The sequence below is a fragment of the Juglans regia genome, chromosome 13 (assembly GCF_001411555.2).
Source record: "Juglans regia cultivar Chandler chromosome 13, Walnut 2.0, whole genome shotgun sequence".
In the NCBI taxonomy this organism is placed as follows: domain Eukaryota; kingdom Viridiplantae; phylum Streptophyta; class Magnoliopsida; order Fagales; family Juglandaceae; genus Juglans; species Juglans regia.
This window is the reverse complement of record NC_049913.1, coordinates 779,307-800,806: the sequence shown is the minus strand read 5'-3', so window position 1 is coordinate 800,806 and position 21,500 is coordinate 779,307. Positions and strand designations below refer to the sequence as shown.

The 21,500-nt window shown below is 37.8% G+C and overlaps 2 protein-coding genes across 4 annotated transcripts; one reads left to right on the top strand and one right to left on the bottom strand.

Annotated features, from left to right (window-relative positions):
* Positions 1 to 1,772: 1,772 nt before the first annotated feature.
* Positions 1,773 to 9,784, top strand: LOC108988881 (probable receptor-like protein kinase At1g49730). 3 transcript variants are annotated; one of them, XR_001995747.2, is made up of 10 exons: positions 1,773 to 1,943; positions 5,561 to 6,112; positions 6,818 to 7,105; positions 7,199 to 7,466; positions 7,545 to 7,597; positions 7,868 to 7,935; positions 8,057 to 8,146; positions 8,425 to 8,509; positions 8,605 to 9,305; positions 9,542 to 9,784. XR_001995747.2 is itself a non-coding variant. In XM_018962265.2 (9 exons), the coding sequence occupies exons 1-9, from the start codon at positions 1,874 to 1,876 to the stop codon at positions 9,147 to 9,149; spliced, it is 2,013 nt and encodes a 670-aa protein (XP_018817810.1). In that variant the 5' UTR covers positions 1,773 to 1,873; the 3' UTR covers positions 9,150 to 9,535. The 3 variants fall into 3 exon arrangements, 2 of the variants coding, with proteins under 2 accessions (XP_018817810.1, XP_018817809.1); XM_018962265.2 differs by lacking the exon at positions 9,542 to 9,784 and having other exon boundaries at positions 7,205 to 7,466; positions 8,605 to 9,535; XM_018962264.2 differs by lacking the exon at positions 9,542 to 9,784 and having other exon boundaries at positions 8,605 to 9,535.
* Positions 9,785 to 9,895: 111 nt separating this feature from the next.
* Positions 9,896 to 21,493, bottom strand: LOC108988882 (putative fucosyltransferase-like protein). Its single transcript, XM_035684927.1, has 7 exons — positions 20,884 to 21,493; positions 15,216 to 15,376; positions 14,002 to 14,243; positions 11,796 to 11,900; positions 11,181 to 11,337; positions 10,616 to 10,843; positions 9,896 to 10,422 (listed from the first exon to the last, which is right to left on the bottom strand). Exons 1-7 carry the CDS (start codon positions 21,253 to 21,255, stop codon positions 10,167 to 10,169), a joined length of 1,521 nt encoding a protein of 506 aa, XP_035540820.1. The 5' UTR covers positions 21,256 to 21,493; the 3' UTR covers positions 9,896 to 10,166.
* Between the last annotated feature and the right edge of the window lie 7 nt (positions 21,494 to 21,500).

The window sequence follows — 21,500 nt, the reverse complement described above, 5'->3', positions numbered from 1 at the left end:
ATGAGTTCTTTATGGATAATAGTGAATTAAGATGGTTGAGTGAGTTTTGTGGGATCTACTTAAGATGAGTTTAAAGTGTGTTTAGATGTTAAGATGAGTTTAGATATATTTTATGGAAAGTTGCAAATTTATTGGGACCCACTACTATTCACATCACACTTTTGTCCCCCACGCGTCAAACCTGCAGAGGAGACTTCTGAAAAAAAAGTTTTGTCTCCCACTACTAGGCACAAACCAATTTTTTCATGAGAGAGAGAGAGATAGAGTTGACGGCAAGAAAAAGAAAAAAGAAAGCTGCAGAGGACATCAGCTTTTGTCAGCCAGCCTAATCACGTCCATCAACATGAAATGAACCCACCGAAATCATGTATAATGCAGCTCACTTGAGGTGTTTAGATGGTTGAAGGAGTTTAAATGTGGACTGAACTCAGTGCAGTCAAAGAACCAAATGGGGTCTAAATCTGTAATACATCACCATATAAGGACTCATCCACACCTTTTGGAGGTGTGTAAGTATTTGTCTAGTGTATTTCGAAGTTGTAATTAACAATAGTATATGTTAACGTATAGTTTGTTTGATTTTAGTGGCCATCCAACCACATGTGATGGAAATACACATGGTTGGATAGGAACTATGTGCCCAGATCCCATTTTTAGTATTGTGAATGGGCATTATCTTTATTTTTTGTGATGGATAAATTTTTGTGATGGACATATTTTTGTGATGGGCTAAAATGTTATAAACAAAATGTAACATTTTGTGACTGCCCATAGTTTAGTTTTATTTTGAGGTGAAAATGTATCATCGTATGTGTTGATTGTGATGATAGTTTTTTACCAGATTTGAAATTGTGGAATGTCTTCGAATTGGTTTTGTGGAATTGGTGTAGGTTATATATGTTTTTTTCAATTAATAGTTGTATCATGAATGTTTATACACATGAGTTCCCAATTACTCAAGTAGATTTAGAATTTTGGAATGTCCCATAATTGGTTTTGTGGAATTGGTGTAGGTTATATGTGTTTTTTTCAATTAATAGTTGTATCATGAATGTTTGTACATGAGTTTCCAATTACTCGAGTTATGATATATACTCTAAATTTATTAATTTATTCTTCTTGTACAAGTCTCTTATTGAGTTATTGTATAACATTAATATTTTTCTATAGTTCTTAATTTAGAAAAAAAATTAATAGAGTTTTTTTTAAAAAAAGATTAAATTGATAATATTTTATTATTATTTTGACTAACAAATTGATAATTTAATGTGAAAATAAATTTTGACTAGAATACTCAAATACAAAATCATGTAATATTATACAAATTTTACATTTATATTTGCATAATCAATTATATGCTTTGATAAACATATACTTCTGTGTCAAATTCAGAAGAATTTAGATAGATCATAAGTGCGCGCTACATAAAAAGAGGACTGCTAGAGCCAGCATTAGCTCTAGCATGTGTCTTTTGACGTATTTTTTTTTTATAGAAATTTTGTTAATACTTTTAAATATTTTTTAATAATATTATAAAAAAAAATTATTTTTTTTAAATATTTAAAATTAGTAAAAAATTCTATATAAAAATAACTATAAAAAAAATACATTTAAAAACACATAATAGAACCAACAGTGACTCAACGTCGGTGGCTCTATCATTTTCCTACATAAAAAGGAATGGGAAAAGGGAAACAAGGATTCTTCCATCGGACCCCACTACCGTGCATTAAATTAAGAGTTGGTTTGAGAATTCGAGGGAGTGCTCCACTTCCACGGTCGGTCAAAACCCGCTCTCCTTCACCCCCGCACGCTCAACCCCCTACCCCCTCCTCTATCTCTCTGTGAGGAACTTTCCCTCTTTGTCTTGACCATGGGAACGTACGTGACGCCCTTTTTGCTTGCATTTCTTGGAATGCAGCTTCCTCTACTAATAATGGCAGGTCAGTTACAACTCATTTTCTCCTCGTTTCCAAGCTTTCACCTCTTGTTATTGCTCTTTGTGCGGACTGTCATTCAAAGAAGCTACATTTATTTGTTTCTCTATTTTTTGTTATTCATTATATTGTTTATGTCGGTGTTTTATGTGGGCCATTTTGGTTAAGTGGTGATTCTGTAAACGGGTTTTGATTTATGATTTATTCTTGGAGTTTGCTCTACAACGTATGTAGTTTCTTGGCTCTTGCGGTTTTATGACCCATTAATTGCTTCCGGTGACTGTTTACGTGGAACTCGGTGCGGTCTGGGTCAGTGTTTATTAATTTTTAGGCTTTGTAATTACTAAATTGTTATTTTTTACGTGGGTCAATGATGTCCTATCTTTCTTAGATTTGTGTTTATCTCACAAATTCGCAGTGGAAGTGATGAACTTGAGACTGGGTTCTTGTTGTTTGATTGATTTTCTTGTTAGTTTTGTGCATGCAGTCGAAAACAGTCGTTATTGATTTGTTTTTAGCTTGTATTGGTGTTATTGTATTTGCACTATTAGGGCTCTAAATAAATTTTGCAAGCATGGGCGTATGAATATTAAAAAATTTAGGGAGTTTATGAGCATTAAGTATTTTTGAAAATGAATACTTGGTGAAGTTTTCCTACTACTCTAGACTTCCTTCTAGTTCTAGAAGTCCATTTCTAGTTCTTTACCCTGGGCTACAGGCATCTGTGGTGCTCATCTTCAATAAGACTGATATAAGTGTGGTTTGGAAATGTATACTAGCCATCAACCCTGTCAGTTCAGGGGGGAATAAAAGAGAAAATAATGGAAGGAAAGGAAGGAGACTGCAATGTGGGTGTTGGTTCCAGCACATACTTGTTTTTTTTGTTTTTTTTTTTTATAGGTAGTAGCACATACTTGTAGGGCACTACAACAACTAGGGGTGGCAAATCGTGTTAACGGGTCGTGTATATTATACGATATAGGTTAATCCGAACGCGACCCATTAAGCTTAACAGGTCGGATTTCCAAATCCTAACACGATTTGTTAAAATAATTGGTTGACATGACACGATCCGTTATGAATTAATTAAAAATATATCAACATGACACAACCTGTTTATGTAAATGGGTTGAATTGGTCTAAATAATCGATTTGACTTGATTAACATAATTTCACATAAAAGTTAAAATCAGAATATCTCCCAAAAATATAAAACTAACTACATAAGTCCAAAATTACAATCCAAACAATAAAAACACCAAAATTACAATCCAAAGGAAGTGAAAGGCGGTCATAACTCGTGAGAACTGACTCAACTGAGAACTGAGAGAGTTAGGAAATACAAAATAAGGTTAGGGTATTTTTGTTTTTAGGTTAAAAATGATAAAATTGTAATTTTGAACAAAAATTTAACGGGTCACTAACGGGTCAACTTGCTAACGGGTTAAACGGGTTGATCCGTTAGTAACCCATTAATGAATAGTGTCTTAACGGGTCAACTTGAACCGTTAACATCAAACCCAAATCCGCTAATTTCGTGTCGTGTTCATATTGGGTTAATGGATCGTGTCACATACTGCCACCCCTAACAACAACATGACAATTTTTTTTTTTTTTTTAATGGAATAAGGGAGTGGCCTGGAACTGGAAGGGAGGAAAGGGGAAGAGTCACAGCAGTGACCTCTACTCAATGAGGCGTGATCCTGGCCTATTGGGCTGACCTTAGGGGGTTGAGAAAATTTAGGATTTTGCATATTAAAGCTTACATCTCACTTGAACCATATGAGTATAAGTTTAGAGTTCATTTTGTTTGAAAGTTATGCGAAGAAAATTATTTTTTTGGGAACTTTTTTTTTTGCTGAAATTCTCTGCATTCCAAGAAGACAGCCATTTGTGCATGTTTGGGGTAGGGGTGAAAGTTGGTTGGTCCGGACTGGAGAAACCGACCGGACCAAACCGACCGAGGACAAAGACCGGTCGGTCTCGGTCCCTGAAATAGAGGACCGAGAAATTTTGGTCTGGTTCCGGTCCAGAGGTTTCCCACTCCGGACCAGATTGGACCGACCAAATTTAAAAAAATTATATATATATTATTATAATTAATTATGTAATTTTCATCTAACCTATCACCATTAAAAATATAAAATTTAAATATGTTATTAACAAATTAATATTCTATCAATTAACTAATGTATAATATCAATTAACTAATTATATAGTAATTATTTTTTTTATAAATAAAAATATTATATATATCAATAGGAGTAGCCAAATACACTAGATGTATACAAGAAAACACCTAACTCATACTTGAGAGCTCCTAATGACCTAAAAAGCCCGTGAAAAACTACTCAAAATACATCAAACCCTAGTTGGAATAAAACACACCTCCCCAACCCCAACCCCAACCCATTGATTCTCATAGACTAATACTCCACCCAAAACACCCTCTATGAGAATGTCTTCATAATGCTCTCCCTTTAGTTTTCCCTCGACTTGAGCTATCGCCCTTAGCGTCGTAGTTAATTCCCCAAGAAAGACACTTCAACTCCCTGCTATTCTTAAAGTTTGATTTGGTATCACGCGAGTGGCTCGCCTCAATCACAGTGAGTAGTGCTTTAAATTGGTCTTCACATCCTCCATGTGAGAGTCCCACAATATGTTGGATCTCATTAACCTTATGCAAAACCCAATCCGATGATGATCCAGTTATATTGTTTAGTGGAGGAAGAGATACCAAGTGGACAACATCTTCTCCTGACATAGTTCCCAACAGAACACCAGGTCCTAAACATTCACCCTCGCAAGGCACCAACGACAAACCCTTATACAAATCCCGTGCCTCCTTAACAACTCCATTGGTACTCTCCATTGGAGATTCTGTGTAGGCAACAAGTCCTTTCACCTCTGGCGACCCTGTATGTGCAACTTTGACGGACCCTACATCTCATTCAAACCTCGGAGTTATACCATTATCTTTCAACTCCGATGTGGGAGTTTCTTTAGGGCTGACCAAGGGTGTAACACAGACTATCGGTCTTTCCTGTATCACCTATGGCGAAGGGCATTCCATTAAGGATGTCTCAACCTCGATACCCGACGTAGAACCCACTTCAAATAACTTATATATAATAATTATATAAGTTAAGAATGTAATTTTCATTTAATTTATTATCATTGATCATATAAAATAATTTTTTATTGAGTTAGTTACATAATCCACATTAATAATTCACTTAATTTTAATTGAGTATTTTTAAAATTTTTTTATTAATTTATTTTTAAAAAGAAGAAAAAAATAATTGGGCCAGACCGAACGGACTGACCAGACCGATAGCTACCGGACCAGTTCAGTCCCTAGGGATGTTTGGTCTGATCTGGTCTGGGGAAAATGATGGACTGAAAATTTCAGTCCATCACCCCCCCAGACCGGACCAGACCGATTTACACCCCTAGTTTGGGGTGATCACTTGTTAATTAGAGAATGTTCTTCCTTTTGTATACTTTCTGTACACCTGGGTTTTGCCCTCTACACCTTCAATAAAATTTGCATTACTTACATAAAAAAACTTGTTAATCAGGGAATGGGTCATGATTGATAACTATCTTTGCTACTTTTGCAGATTGCCCCTTAAATTTGAGTGGATCTAATTTCACTGTAGTGGCCTCAGTCTGCTCAAATGAAGATGACAGGGGAAAGTGTTGTCGCTACATCAATGCTTTTGTCTCAGTTTCTATTGCACGCTATGCAAATGCCACGGGCAACCTAGGGGTTACTACAAATTTATCTGAAATCTGCAAGCACTCCATATCTGAAACCTTGGGACTGTATGGTGTTCCACGAAATGCAACAGCATTTTGTGGGTTTGGAACAAAAATCCCAGTTAATTATGAGTGTAAGGGTCGGAAAACTGTCAACCAGATGCTGCAGTCTCCAAAATTTGTGGATGTCAATGAAAATTGCAAAATGCCACTTTCAGATGAAACTAATTGCAGGAAATGTTTAAATGCTGGCATCATGTATCTTCATCATCTGGTAGGAGCAGAAGATAATATGACGCTGAGTACATGCCGCGATGCAATTTTTGCTGCAATTGGAAGCCAAGTTGATGGCATTTCAGTGGTTGAAATTGCAAGCTGTTTCTTTGGAGTTCAAGGTCTTGGCATGCTTCCAGGTATGAATACTCAACTCAATCCAACTGAATCAGATGGAACCAAAAAAATAAAATAACAAGATTCTAATATGTGGGTGAATGCTTGTTGGGAGACACCAGCTGGTGTTAATGATACAAGCTTTCCTAAACTTTGTATGTCTACTTGTATCACAGTTACTTTGCATTTGTGCTTTTGAAATTGGAATAATGAGTCAAAAATCCGCCGCGGATGGGTTTAAGATATTTAGTTTCAAATATATAATTGTTTAAAATGTTTTTAACTATGTATATAATGTTCTACATTCATTTTTATACCACATATCATCACAAATTCAAAAAAAAAAAAAAAACACCAAGACTCTTATCTCGGCAAATACATTTTTTTCCCTTCAATGTCATCAAGTAATGAAGTTAATCATGTCTCTATACTCTTTCTCATGTTCGTTTTTCTCTTTAACTTTTAAAATTCACTAACGCTTCTGAATCCTTTAATTGCAAAATTAAAAATACATAAATTGATAAAACCAAAAAGACAGTCATAGGAAAATTAAAAGGCTACTAATAAAGAGATAGTGGATGATGTGGCTTCATAGGAGTAAAGCTCCATTCTTTGAAAATTATGCAGTATATAGATGTTCGAAATTCCCATTAGAGTCTATCTGTCATCTTTATGGTGCTGTATTTGTCTCTGATGATCATTTGTTGTAATTATGATTCCACTTTCAGAGCCATCCCCGTCTCCACTCACGCCTGACACTTCTCCTAGTCCATTGGTTGCTGTAAGCCCAAGCCAACTAATGTTGGGCATACCCATAACCAAAAAGCACCGCCCCTATCACCTGACATTAATTCCAGGTGTTGGACTTGCAATTACAGCAGTTGCTGTTATGATTATGGTTGTCTTGGTATTTCTTATTCGTAGCAAGAATAGAGAGCTGGAGGATTCTAAAAGTATAGATAAGACATTTTCAAAGTCTTTTCCTCCTTCTTGGCCTATGTGGAAATTTCCAGAAGGTATGCCTTGGATCCTTTATTGTCATGTTCTCTCGGACATTTCCATATAGAAGATATCCTATTATTCTGTATATTCTTTCTTTTGGGGTAAAGGTGTAGGTCCTTTGTCCATGTTCCGGAAATTCAGCTATAAGGAGATAAAGAAGGCAACGGACAGTTTCAACACTATCATTGGGCAAGGAGGATTTGGAACAGTGTACAAGGCTCAATTTAGTGATGGCTTAGAGGCAGCAGTAAAACGCATGGACAAAGTTTCAGAGCAGGGGGAGGATGACTTCTGCAGAGAGATTGAGCTTCTCGCTAGACTGCATCATCGTCATCTTGTTTCTCTTAGGGGCTTTTGCATAACAAAACATGAGAGGTAGTTCCATCATGTGTGCACTGAGTGATGTCCCTCATGTGTTGGAAACACTGAATGCTTTTGATTGCATTATGGCAGGTTTCTCATGTACGAGTATATGGCAAATGGAAGCTTAAAGGATCATCTTCATGGTATGATTCTTACTTATTCAGTTTTTCTTCTTTTCTTCCACCCCTCCCACTTTTATCAGATAACACTTCAGTAATGATTTCATTTTGGACGAAACATTCAGGCGTAAAAATTCTATTCAAGACAGATTAACAACGCAACTTGTTCCTTTAACTTTCCTTGTTTCCGTAACAAAAATCCCCGCCCCCCCCCCCCCCCCCCCCCCCCCCCAAAAAAAAACAAAAGATCCCTTTTGTGATGGCTTTATTGGATTTGATCTCATGTTTGTCCAGCCCCTGGAAGAACCCCTCTCAACTGGCGGACTAGAGTGCAGATTGCAATAGACGTTGCTAATGCTCTGGTAATCAACAGAGTAACGCTCATCTCTTTGGCTTTGGTTTTGTTAATTTTCAGTTTTCTACCTAAAACTTCATCAATATCTTCTGGAATTGCTTTTTCTTATTTGTTGTTCTCACACGCAGGAGTACCTCCATTTTTACTGTGATCCTCCTCTATGCCACAGAGATATTAAGTCCAGCAACATTTTATTGGATGAGAACTTTGTAGCTAAGGTAGCATATTTGTTGGATGCACGTTTAGCTTTTGTACACGATTCTGAACCCTTAATTATTGTATGAGAGTTCTGTTAATAGGTTCAGGAGCATTTGCTTTTGCATCACTTGATTCTCACCTTCTCAATTATTCTATTTTTGTTTTCTGTATTATGTGTCCATATTCTCCTTCCTTTCCTTTCCTTTTCTTTGGAATTATTTTTTTATAAAAATTTACATCCAAACAACGTTTGAACACTTTAAAATAATGTGTACAGACATTGTCGTTTGTTGTCTAGGTTGCAGATTTTGGCCTTGCACATGCTTCAAAAGATGGTTCTATTTGCTTTGAACCAGTAAATACTGATATCCGGGGAACTCCAGGTCAGGGAAAAGCCATATGACTGCCTGAGTATGAATAATCTTTTTCTTTTTCTCTCTTTTTTTCTAAAGAGATCTAACTATCAGATTGCTTCCAGGTTATATGGATCCTGAATATGTTGTCACTCAAGAACTCACTGAGAAAAGCGATGTTTACAGCTACGGTGTGTTACTCTTGGAGATAGTGACTGCTAGACGAGCAATACAGGACAACAAGAATCTAGTGGAATGGTCCCAAAAATACGTGACATCAGAATCAAGTTTACCTGAGCTTGTGGATCCTAGTATCAGGGATTCTTTTGACCTGGACCAACTTCAAACAGTAGTCTCTATTGTGAGATGGTGTACCCAGAAAGAAGGTCACACTAGGCCGTCAATTAAACAGGTTCTTAGGCTTCTGTACGAGAGCTCTGAACCAATGCAAAATGGGCTTTTAGAAGCACTCGAAGATGAAGAGTATGTAGGAATGGAAAGGAGAGGAAGGACAAGCAAGGGCAAAATACAGAGGCACGAGGCAATTTTTCACAGTGGAGATGGAAGATATCTTGCTTCTTCCTCAAGTACCTCTAGGTCATATTGCAGTAGGAGCTTTTTACTTGAAACTGGCTCTCCTCAGTCGCCGCACAATATACTTTCTGTTTGATATCTATAATCTGGGTAGAGGCAGTCCCACATGCATTGGATAAGTGGTGCTTGAATTAGGTTGAACGAATGCTCAGTTTCCATCCGCACGAAGTAAAAGTTTCATCTTTTGGAGACATGTCAGAGACATCAAGATTATAACTGGATTTAGTTAAAGGTAAACTGGAAATTGTAAGATTGGTTACATTACATGGTTTTGTTTTATGTTTACGAAAATCTGGAAGAAACAAATATATTGCTTCTCTATTATTTCTGTACTATAGGGCCTGAAATTGTAAAAAACATCAGTCATTAGGCCAATTTTTTACTAAAGATGTCTGAGGATCGAGGTGTTGTCTTAAATTGATGCTGTTATCATCGAGTTCTCAATATGGATATGCTTGCAACTTGCAGTTTAAAGGACAAGTTTGCAACTTGGATGTTCCTTGAAAATGACTTCAGTATGCAGCAGCGGAGAAAAAACAGATTTGGTTTTCCTTGTAAAAAATGCTTGCTCATCTGACTTACTTTATATATAAAGATCTAATAAGGAGCAATGCATAGTTAGTTTCCGTTCAAGCCTGTCATTGTAAGCGTATATATATATATATGTATTGTATGTGTTCTTGTATGATTAAAATATACTTTCAGCTAAGGAGAGAAATCTTCTCCTGGGATAATCTAAAACCATAGAAAATACCCTTAAAACCAGTTTAAGGCAGTCCCCCAATAATTTCTCCAGAGCCTATTAATTAAAGAGACTGAAAATTAACAACAGAATATTTTGGAGGTGTTATAAATCCACCTACATCAATGGGTTCACCATCACTGCATGGGTAAATATTCTAACCAATTCCCTCCCTAGAATATTAGCCTCTTATCGTTCATTGTTTAAGGTTCGTATGCTGCAAAGACCAATTAAGCATTCGATGAAAGCAATATACTCAGAATGAAAGCATCTTGACCTCTCCGCATATTTCAGCAGAAAATACCAAAATCAGCAAATACATGCTCGACGTGAGAGGAAACATGCTTCAATCTACACAAATATGACTTCAAACTTTGCACAAGGATTGCTTTCCACATGGCTTTTAAGATCAGCATCGCCCTTGAATCTAAAGGTATACAAAGCTTGCCTCTGTGTCATTCCAACAGGATATATTCTATAAACTTTTAGATCATCCCCTCCTCTGATGCTTTCAGGTCTCTCCTGCTTCCAAATTGGTACGTGTTTCAGTGAGTTAAACTTTTTGAGCACCGCAGACTCCAACGCCCCAAGAGTTAAGTTCCCAGACCTGCATCAAAGCCCAAAATGAGAGTTTTTGTCACATCGGGAACTGAAATCAAGACTTGGGATAATTCCATCCTCGCATGGACATGAAATTGCTATCTACAACCACAACGTCCCTTAGCCAAAGACATGGAAAAAAAAGAAAAAAAGAAAAAAGAAAAAGAAAGAACATCAGGAATGAAAAGTAACGAGGTTACCTCAAGAAAATGGACTCCATCTCAAACCTCCCTCTTTCCCTTACATAAAGATGGTACGTGGTTTCTGAGCCTTTGCTGCATTTGCAGGGGCGTTTCTTGAACCCTGGACTCTTTTCTTCTTTCTCTTGAACCATTGTTGCCAGGTGAATGCAAAGGCGGCATGATGAATGTACAGCTGCCATATCCACAAGCGCTTTGAAAGAATCAGATGGCCCCTCATACTTCCACCTAATCAATGGAAAGCATCTCTTTAGTTTCACATTTTGCATGATTTTCAGTTTCCTTTTCGAAACCAATAATCAACTCTTATACTACTACAGAAATTTGAGACATTCTCTATTTAGGGGTCTATAACATCAACAAACAACAACAGAAGAAAAAGAAATCATCCAGCATTCTATTTTGATACTAATTGTGAAATTGCATTGCTGTGTCAGAAGGACAGCTGTACTGATTCGGTAGACATCCATGGTACATCATTCCCTATCATGCACCAATGGAAAATGAACTAAAAGAAAAATCAATATGGAACAGTTACTAAATTGTTATTTTTACAAAACTTTACCTCAATGTCGCATTGTATGCATCAGGATTTTCAGCCAGGTATTTCATGGTCTTTGCAACCGACTCAGCATCTCCTATCTCCTTAATATGTAGCAGTGAAACAGGAGAAGGTGCAAAATCTTGAATATTTGGAGCACCAACCACAACAGGGACAGAACCTATGGATGATTAGTACCAATTTCCAATGTTAGCACCATTGAAAATTCCATATTCATCAGTATATGGGGTTTGGTCAAGCATCTGAATGCAGTTTTCCATAACATATTAAAAGTGTATTCTTTTTCCCTCTATAGATTCAAAGCTTTAACATAAAATGCTTTCTGGCAGTCTTTTCCTTTTTAAAACTTTACTAATTGATCCCAAATTGTTTTCCCAAACTGAATAATTTCCTATACAACTTAGAAACTACAATTATCAGGAGAAATAAGAGATTTACGAAGAATGCAATTGAATTTAAACACAATCACAAGCAGGAGAAAAACAACAACAGGAAAAAGGAGAGGGATTGGAGGATTGACTTATCTCTTGAACAAATTAACATATAATGATTTATTTTAGGCAATGTGGGATTGTAACTACGAAATAAATACAGTTTGAGAGAGAGTAGATTTCATACCAGCAACCAGAGACTGGAAGAACTTTTCAGTGACATAATCCTCCTCATTGGAGTTCTCAAAAGCCAGACTAAATTTATAGCGTTTCAGAGTTTCTACCTTGTCAACTGCAAAAAACATACATTAATTTAAAGACACTAGTTTTCAAATTATCAGGAACTCAACACAGAAGGCAACACGAGAATTCTAATGGAAATATCAGACCATTAATTTGAAGTGCTTTCAAACCATAAGAACATATTGATCTATTTCTGTCCTTCTGCGGACATGCATATTTCACTTTACAGTACAACAAATACATTTACAGTTAACTGAGTATGTAGATTTATGGCTTTCCTCATCTAAATAATGAGGCCTTAGGAGATTACTTATAAAGAAGAGAGTTCTTTAGCTTGAATGGAACAGAGTTAAACTGAAAAGATTGTAAATCCTTAAAAGCAAGCATTTCAAGTAGTCATTCCCAATTTTGATAGCAACACTTGCTTACAATATCATCAATAACATTGTCCTGAGTGCTTGTTAAATCACGAAGGGTGTTATCATAACACAGAAAGATAAAAGTCTTAATAGGCAAACCCATCCCATCAACCCCAACAAAACCCCTCAACTTTCATTGTCCAGGATCAAGTTTCTAACTGCCGCTCAGTTTAAAATCTTTTCAAGTTGAAACTAACCTAAAATTATAAAATTTTACAACCATGACTACTATTTTTTTTACAAGTAAAAGCAAAACTTAATTAATTGGAAAAGGCAATAGCCCAAGTACACAGGAAGTTTACACAGAATATGACTGAATACCACGAAGCACTAGTGAGGAATACAAGCAAATCATGAAAACTGTCCTCATTACAAATAATGACTGAAGCCCAAGAAAATAATGTATTATAAAATCTCTTTCAGCTCATCCAAGGAATGCTCCCGGTCTTCAAAACACCTCTTATTTCTCTCCATCCACAAACACCACATAATACAAAGAGGGATCATTTTCTACACATCAGCAATGTGAATATTTCCCCCAATACCTGTCCAGCACTGAAAAATATCCATAACTCTTCCAGGCATAACCCATTCCACACCGGTCCAGTTAATGATCTCATTCCACAAGAACAGAGCCAGCTCACAATTTAACAATAGATGATCCATGGATTCCCCATTTTTCTTACACAAGAAACACCAATCCATAATGATGGGACAACGTTTCCTCAAATTGTCAGTGGTGAGGATTCTCCCAAGAGATGCAGTCCATATAAAGAAAACAATCTTAGGAGGGACCTTACACTTTTGAATGGCCTTCCAACGAAAACAATGATAATTAGAGAATCCCGAGAGGGCCTTATAATAGGAACGCACCGAGACCCATTACTCACATCAGGAATCCAAATCATCCTATCCTCCATCACATTACCAAACAACATAGCATACAATGAATAAAATAAAAAATCAGCAAACGTTCCAAGTTCCCAGTCATTAACCGCTCTCGAAAAACGGACATTCCAATGGAAAGAACCATTAGAATACACCAACAAGTCAGCCACCACAACTATAACTACTTCTCATCAAGCATATTCTAGCAGGCAGTAAATGGGTTCTAGTTGTCAGTTGATTCGAGCATTTAATACATTAAATAAAATTAAAGTTCTCATGGAACTTAATGTACTGCACAACCCAAGATGTTGCAAAGAATTATTCATGCGATACTCCAACCTTATACATGTTAAACTTTCAACTTCTTTGCAAAGAAACTACATATCAGTACAGATGCTATGAACTATACAAACATGTTTATTTCTGATCCACCAAGTATTATGGAACAACTAAACTTTAAAGATATGTTGAAACCTTGAGATATATTTAAGCCAGAATCAAAATTTAGAAACTGTGCTTCTCTCAAACAGAGTGGTCTCAATTGTCATATGCAACACAGTACAGTGATGGAGCCCCAGATTTTAGAATAACACATCATGAGATCACCAATGAACAAAAGTATTACATATAGTATTTGGACACAACTAGAACCATCATACACAAGGTAAAAGTTATGAAATTGACTTCAAAAGCAAATACTTGGCAAGCTTAACAGCAGGAAAAACTTTGTAATAGACAGTATTTGCAAGCTTAAAGAGAATACTCTGAACTTAAACTACTTAACATGGTAAGATTTTAGTGCAAACATAATCTTTAAATATCAAGAATATATCAAATGCACACCTCTTCCATCACGATTCCTATGACAACCACCATAAGAATCTATCATTATGTTAGACTTTTCAAGTGCTTCAAGAGCTTGCAAGCGGAAATTGCGAGCACCACAGTTGGAAATGAAAGCAGCAGCAAGGGACTTCTCAGTCTTTTGCTGCACAGGTGCCATGATATCATACTCTGCCCAGGAAAAATATCCAACGGGAACATCTGACGAAAGACTAGTTGTCATCACAATATCATATCCCCTCCTAACACAACAAAAAAGAGGATATAAGTTTTGCTAACAATCTTTGGCAGGGAAAAAGTCTTCTTTGACTAATCTACAGAAAACAGCAACAAATGTGCTTGAGGAAGGACGAAAAAAAGTTATTTTATTGTCAGCCAAAGTGTATTTCCATCAGGGTACTAGATCTTACAATGTCCATGTGGTTTGTGTCTCACCCTTAGAATAATTTAATATTATGTGCCAAAGAAGAATTGCATTTAATGGTCTGTGTGCACAAGCCACATTAGCCTATCCCTGACTGCATCTAATATGTTGCGCAACTTAACAGCTTCAAACATATTGCTTTATGCCATTCTGGCATTTGAGTGGAATTCGAATTCTACATATTGATGTCTAGTATTCTGAGGGATTAGTGAGTAAAGGTAATTTATTCACAGCAGACAATTCTCCGGTATGTCCTTTTATTCTTTGGACTAAATTTCATGTAAAAAATTGAAGTATTTACTAATGCTTGCAAAGTTACACACTTTTTTCCAGAAAATATTTTGATCAAAAGAAGTAACTGAACCTTCAATGGGATGAGGCAATGTCTGCATTTGATAGTATTTCTCTTGCTTCTTTTTCAGACTCTTTGGTCTATTGGACCTCAGATCGTAATTCATGGGAGAACCTCTTGTATACACTCCTTATACTTGCAGTTCCTCTCTCTAATAAAGTTTCTTATAAAATTTTCTGGACAAGGATCAAATAGACCTTTTCTTTTTTGTAAGCATAAAAATGACATTGAAAAATAAAGAAGTTACACTATGAATGAGTGTTTTTTTCCTGCAATTAGCTTATGTAATCTGCTTTTTAATCCTAAATTACTAGTTTAACCTTACAAAAAGGCTCATCTTCAACACAGTTGCAAATGTATTTTCACTTGCTCTTAAATAGCAGGAAAACGTTGTTTTTTCAGAATGCAATGAAGCCGTATATGATTGTGCTTACCCACCGTCGTGCCATATCAATATTATTCTCTAAATAGTACTGAGATGATTCCATCGATCGGAGAATACTTGCTGTTCCACTTGTTTGAGTTGAACCAAATCCAGCATCAGGAGTCTTACCAGGACTAAATCCAAATTGGCATCCAACAGAACAAGATTGCCACTCCTATATAAAAAGTGAAACCAACAAAATCCTGAATATACATTGTAATATATAAGTAACCAAAAGAAGTAAACTATCATTCTTAAATGGAAAATGATAAACCTACAATTAGTCTAAACTATTTTACCACTACTTAAAATCTGTAGCTATGTAAAATTGGAATTATTTTTTAATGGAGTATCACAATTACATTGGTTGATTTAAAATGGGTTGTAAAATAGTTGTAAAAGAGTTGTAGGTGTATCATTACCCTTCTTAAATAATTGTAATTTAATTTCAAAGATCCTAGATGAATTTCCCTAAATAATTCAACTTAGAAAAGCCTCCAGAGCTAGAAGGATTATGAGAAATGCCTCCTAAATTTCAACTTTTGAGTAATCAACCCCTAAATTATAGGATCAGTTGCAGTGTCCTCCTACCATTCGATTTAACCTTGAAATTCCCATGCTTATCAGATTAATACATGATCATGTACTATTATCTTAAATATTTTTCATTGTTATGTGATAGCACATGAAAATATCTTAAAGACCCCACAGTCTAGGAGTTGATTGCACCAAGTTAAGCTTAGGGAAATATTTTTTTTTTAAGTAATCGATAATATTATTAATAGAGATAGGCAAAGCCTAAGTAAGTACACAAGATGATATACAAGAGATAAAACCTGTCTAGGTCGAAGTAATGGAAGCTAGAAAGTCATGAAAATTCAGGCCATTAAAATCAAAAGCTATGACCCATAGAAATAAAGTACGGAAAAATAAAAATCTAAGTTCCTCTGGTGACCGCTCCTTGTTTTCAAAAGTCCGATCGTTGCGCTCTTGCCATATACACTACATAATGCAGATCGGGATCATCTTCCACACCGCCTTGATTTGTTGGACTCCTCTCGGAAGTGTCCAACTAGCCAATAAATCAACCACAGTTGCAGGCATGACAAAGGATAGTTGTCTTGCCGGATCTCTTGCAAGGCTTTAGTTGTCTCGCAATGAAACAAAAGGTGTTCCACTGTCTCGCCGGATCTCTTGCACATGCAGCACTAGTCTAGTATAACTATCCTGCGCTTCCTCAGGTTGTTGGTAGTCAAGATCTTCTCCAAAGCTATTGTCCATGAAAAGAAGACTACTTTCAGAGGTGCCTTATTCCTCCAAATTCTCCTCCATGGGAACTGAGTATTTGATGCTTGGGTAAGGGACTTATAGAAGGATCGAACCGAAAAAGTGCCCTTACCCGCAAGAGTCCACCATAGCCTATCAACTTGCTGTCTATTCGGTCTCACAGAATATAATAGGCTGAAAAAAGCCTCAAAGATCTTTACTTCCCAATCTTGCGCCGCTCTACTAAATGTGACATTCCACTGCACTTGATCCCCTGATCGAAGCATGAGGTCCTCTACTGAAGCTTCTTGATTACGGGCCACTGGAAAAAAGCTGGAAAAACATCCTTTAGGGCCTCATTCCCGCACCATATGTCCCTCCAAAACTTAATTTGGGACCCCCCCCCAAACACCAATTTAAAATGGCTATTAAAACCCCCCACCCGCGCCTAATGTGCTTCCAAACCCCCACACCATTGGCCCCATTTACCTCTTCAGTGCACCAGCCACCCCACAATCTACCATATTCGCAATCAACCACCAGTTTCCAAAGGGCTTCTGGTTCCATGTTATAACTTCATAGCCACTTCCCAAGTAGGGTACAATTGAATGTTCTCAAGTTTTTTATATCCAACCCACCTGACGAGACTGATTTACACACCTTATCCCAGCTAACTAGTTGAAATTTGAATTCATCCCCTATCCCACTCCATAAGAAATCATGATACAGTTTATCAATCCTAGTCACTACACGGGCAGACAATTGAAACAAAGACAAGAAGTATGTAGGTAAGTTAAAAAGGGTACTCTTAATGAGAGTCAAACGGCCACCTTTCAACAAATACAATCTCTTCCACCCTGCCAATTTTCTATAGGAGTGTGTCATCTGCAAAAAGTAAATGAGACAAAGTAATATTGCCCCTTTTGGGGTCACCAATCGGAAATCTAGCCACAAACCCATGCGTAACTACCACCGATATCATCCTACTCAAGGCCTCCATAATGGTAACAAAGAGAAGTGGAGACAAAGGATCTCCTTGGCTTAGACCTCGAGAGCTGCTGAAAAAGCCGATAGGGCAGCCGTTAATCAAGATTGAGAATCTTGCCATTGAGATGCACCAACTAATCCAAGTACGCCATCTAACCCCAAAGCCGCATCCCCCCAACAAATATAGGAGGAAGTCCCAATTCATATGGTTGTATGCCTTCTCCATATCTAATTTGCAAATAATCCCTGTGGAGCCAGCCTTTAATCTGCTATCCAGACCCTCATTTGCTATAAGGACTGAATCAAGAATTTGTCGCCCCCTAACAAACGCATTTTGTGACTTCGAAATGATCTTGCCCAAAAGCTCCCCTAATCTGTTGGCAAGCACATTGGAGATAATTTTATACACCTCATTCACAAGGCTGATGGGTCAAAAATCTTTAACCTCTGATGCTCCAATCTTCTTCAGGATCAGCGCAATAAAAGTGGCATTTAGGCTTTTCTCAAACTTCCTAACCAAGGATAATTCCTGAAACATGTTCATAATGTCCTCTTTCACTACCTCCCAGCATGATTGGAAAAAGCCTATCAAGAAGCCATCTGGGCCTGGGGCTTTATCTTTACCCATGCGTTTCACTACATCATACACTTCTTCAAAAGACCTCTCCAACCAAGACATGCTTGGGACTCAATAGTATCAAAACCAAGACCATCCAACTTTGGCCTCCATCCCTCGCGTTGTAAGCAGTTGTTCATAGAAATCCACCACATGGTCCCGAATCAAAGAGGCCTCTTTGCACTCCATACCATTAATATTTAGTATTTCAATGGTATTATTTCTTTTATGAGAGTTGTCAACTATGTGGAAGAACTTTGTACTCCGGTCCTCTTCTTTCAACCACAATACTCTCAACTTCTGGCACCAAGAAATCTCCTTCAAAGATAATACTCTTTCCAATTCTGAAACTAACTCTGCCTTCCACGATAGCTCTTCCGAACAAATGACTCTAGCCTCAATTATCCTCTCAAACTGTTGCAACTCCTCCGTCATGAATTTCTTTCGCTCCCCTATATCTCCAAAGGACTGAGAATTCCAAAACTTAAGTTCATTTTTCAAGGCTTTTAATTTACAGGCTAGGATGTATGAGGGGTTGCCGTGAAACTGGTATGAAGACCACCATTGCCTAACCTTATACATAAAGCCTTCACTTTTCAGCCACATATTTTTGAACTTGAAGTAACGGCGCCCACTTTGAATGCCACCACAATCCAACAAAATAAAGAAATGATCCGAACAAAGACGTGACAACCGCTTTTGGCACACCTCCGGCTAGTGCACCTCTCACTCCGGTGAGATTAGAAATCTGTCCAACCAGGACGACGTCTGATTATTCGACCAAGTAAAAGAGCCTCCCCAAATAGGAATGTCCAACATGTTTAAGTCAAAGATACACTCTAAAAACTATGTCATTGCTGGGCGCGTCCTATTGTCTCCAGATCGTTCACTAGGGAATCTAATGACATTGAAATCCCCTCCTATACACCAGGGAAACTCCCACCAACTATGTAACCCAGCAAGTTCCTCTTATAAGAATCTTCTATCGTTGTCTACATTTGGACCGTATAAACCTACAAAGGCCCACACAAAATTATTTGCCACTCTTAAAAGAACATGCCACAGTATACTCCCCCACAAACTACTCCTCCAATTTCTCCACAACTCGTTTATCCCGCATCATTAGGATTCCACTCGAAGCCCCATTCGATGCAAGATAAGCCCAATCCGCATAAGTACAGCTCCAAACACTTCAAATTATCCTCCTAGAAACACATTTCAACTTGGTTTCTTTAAACATACTATATCCGTCCTCCATTCCCGCAACAAATGTTTTATACGAAGTCGCTTATTTACCTCGTTCAACTTGCAGATATTTCAAGACACAATTTTCGGCTTCATAATGGAGAGGCAAGCCACTTCCCCTTGGATCTTTCACGGCTTGAACTTCCTTCATAATTCATCAACCAAGTTAGGCGCTTGAGCTCTCGCTGTTTTTTTTTACCCTGATTTCTTTGACTGTGAATGACCCACTTCAATGGCAGTAAGTAATGCCAAGAACTGCTCTTCAAAACTCACACATTCCATTCCTACACAGTATTGCATTTCCTTCACCTTTTGGAGCACCCAATGCAAAACATTGGATTCATTTGGTAGCATACAATTCAACGAGATAGGCTCCTCCTCACTGGGAACCCACTGCATATTAGGTGTCACCCCCCTCTCTTCCTCCCCGAATAAGTTTTTGCCCTCCCATTCAACCACAGCGTTACTAGTGGAAAACTGAGTCTCGGGGACCATCGTTTCCTCCCTGCCAAGCCTCTAAGAGAGCCCATCATCAACCACCTCCACCCCCCGCAACTCCTCGAACGATCCCCTCATCAGTTTCTGCACAAGCCTTTCCGGCCGAGAAAACCTCAAGATGTTCCTCGGTCTGGGAAGGTGGCGCTTCCAAACATATCATCGGCAGTTTCTGGCCAGACGGAGCAGAGGTAGCAACACACGGTGGCGAGATCTCGTCGATTTGCTCATGTTGCGGCCCTGCCTCTAGGGGAAATATTACAAGTGACCAACTAGATTACAATGAAAAAGATGAGCATTACCCTGAAATAAACTGGATATAGAATCACTGAGAAGCTATATAGAACTCATTAGATACTAACTAAAGGAGAAAGGTCCAGTTAAAGTACATAATTTTTTTGCTTTTTTAGGAAAAAAAGGAGCTTGATATCATTTCAGGCCATGCCACAAGGACAAGGTACTCACTGGTCAATTTATATTTAAAGAATTTGAATGACATCGTCCATTAATTTGTGATAATTGGAAACATGTTCACCTCTTCACTGTCAATATCTTAGCACACAAGAATTCCAACAAGGGAATTGAGGGGAGAATTACCATGCAAATCTTCAAAAAAGTTTGGATAGCACTTTCCTCTCCAAGAGAGATATTAAGACTTCGTACTGTGACCTAATAAGCGAATTAGTAACAGTAATAAAAAGCTAATTTCAAGATGGTGATTCAAGTGCCAACTCTCGAACTTTACGTCCCTCTGCTGCACATCATTAAACAATAGCTTGAGTAGCATCCGCAGTGCACATGGTACTTACAATTTACACTCCTGCTAATTGTGAATTAGCAGTCAAAATACAATTTGCTCAACTAATAATACATGGACCCCTCATCGCTTACTCCCTCCCCACCCAATCCCCCAAAAACCAAAAAAAACACCAACAAGGCAATCCAATTTTGTCATCAAAATGGATTTTTTTTGCTCGAATAAAAACTGCATGAGAACAAAGAATCAAGTTGCATAACATTTCCAAAAAAATAGATAATAAAATAAAACTAATACCGATAGAGAAATACCAAACCTTTTCAGAACCAGAAACCAAGATGGGCTCCTTCCCAAAGTCCCTGGAATAAACCACAGCGTCGTGTCTTTCCAACCACTCCTCGCAACTTTCCGACTCGGAAACCCGATCACTACCCAACGATACCAACCCCAAATCGTCTGGCGGCAAAGACCGGAAGAACAAATCGGCCCAGGAATCGACTATGGCAACGTTGCTGGCCACGTCGAGCCGACCCAGGAACGCGATCTCCGCAAGGACCACAATGGCCACGAGTAGAGGCATCAGATTGGACCATCTCCTCTTAGGCGACGACGAAACCCCATCTGAAACGGGTAAGGTTTCTTGGGCAGCCCCAATTCTTGAGCCCCTTAAACTTGCAAAAATACCCATCAATTAAATCTGTGTCTAGAGCTCTCTCTCTCGCGACAACACCGTGTATGCTTGTAGGGGTTCGGAGCTTTGAAACTCCGTGCGTTTAGATATTCCTCTTGACGGAACAGGACAAGTGTGACGGTCAGGCCCTGACTTTTGCGTTCAAAGTCCACGGAAAATTGCCGTGCTCGTGAATTTTCAATTCGATGACGAATAAAGGTACCACGTGCGTGCGTGTGAAACATGAACCGGTTCCATTGGCT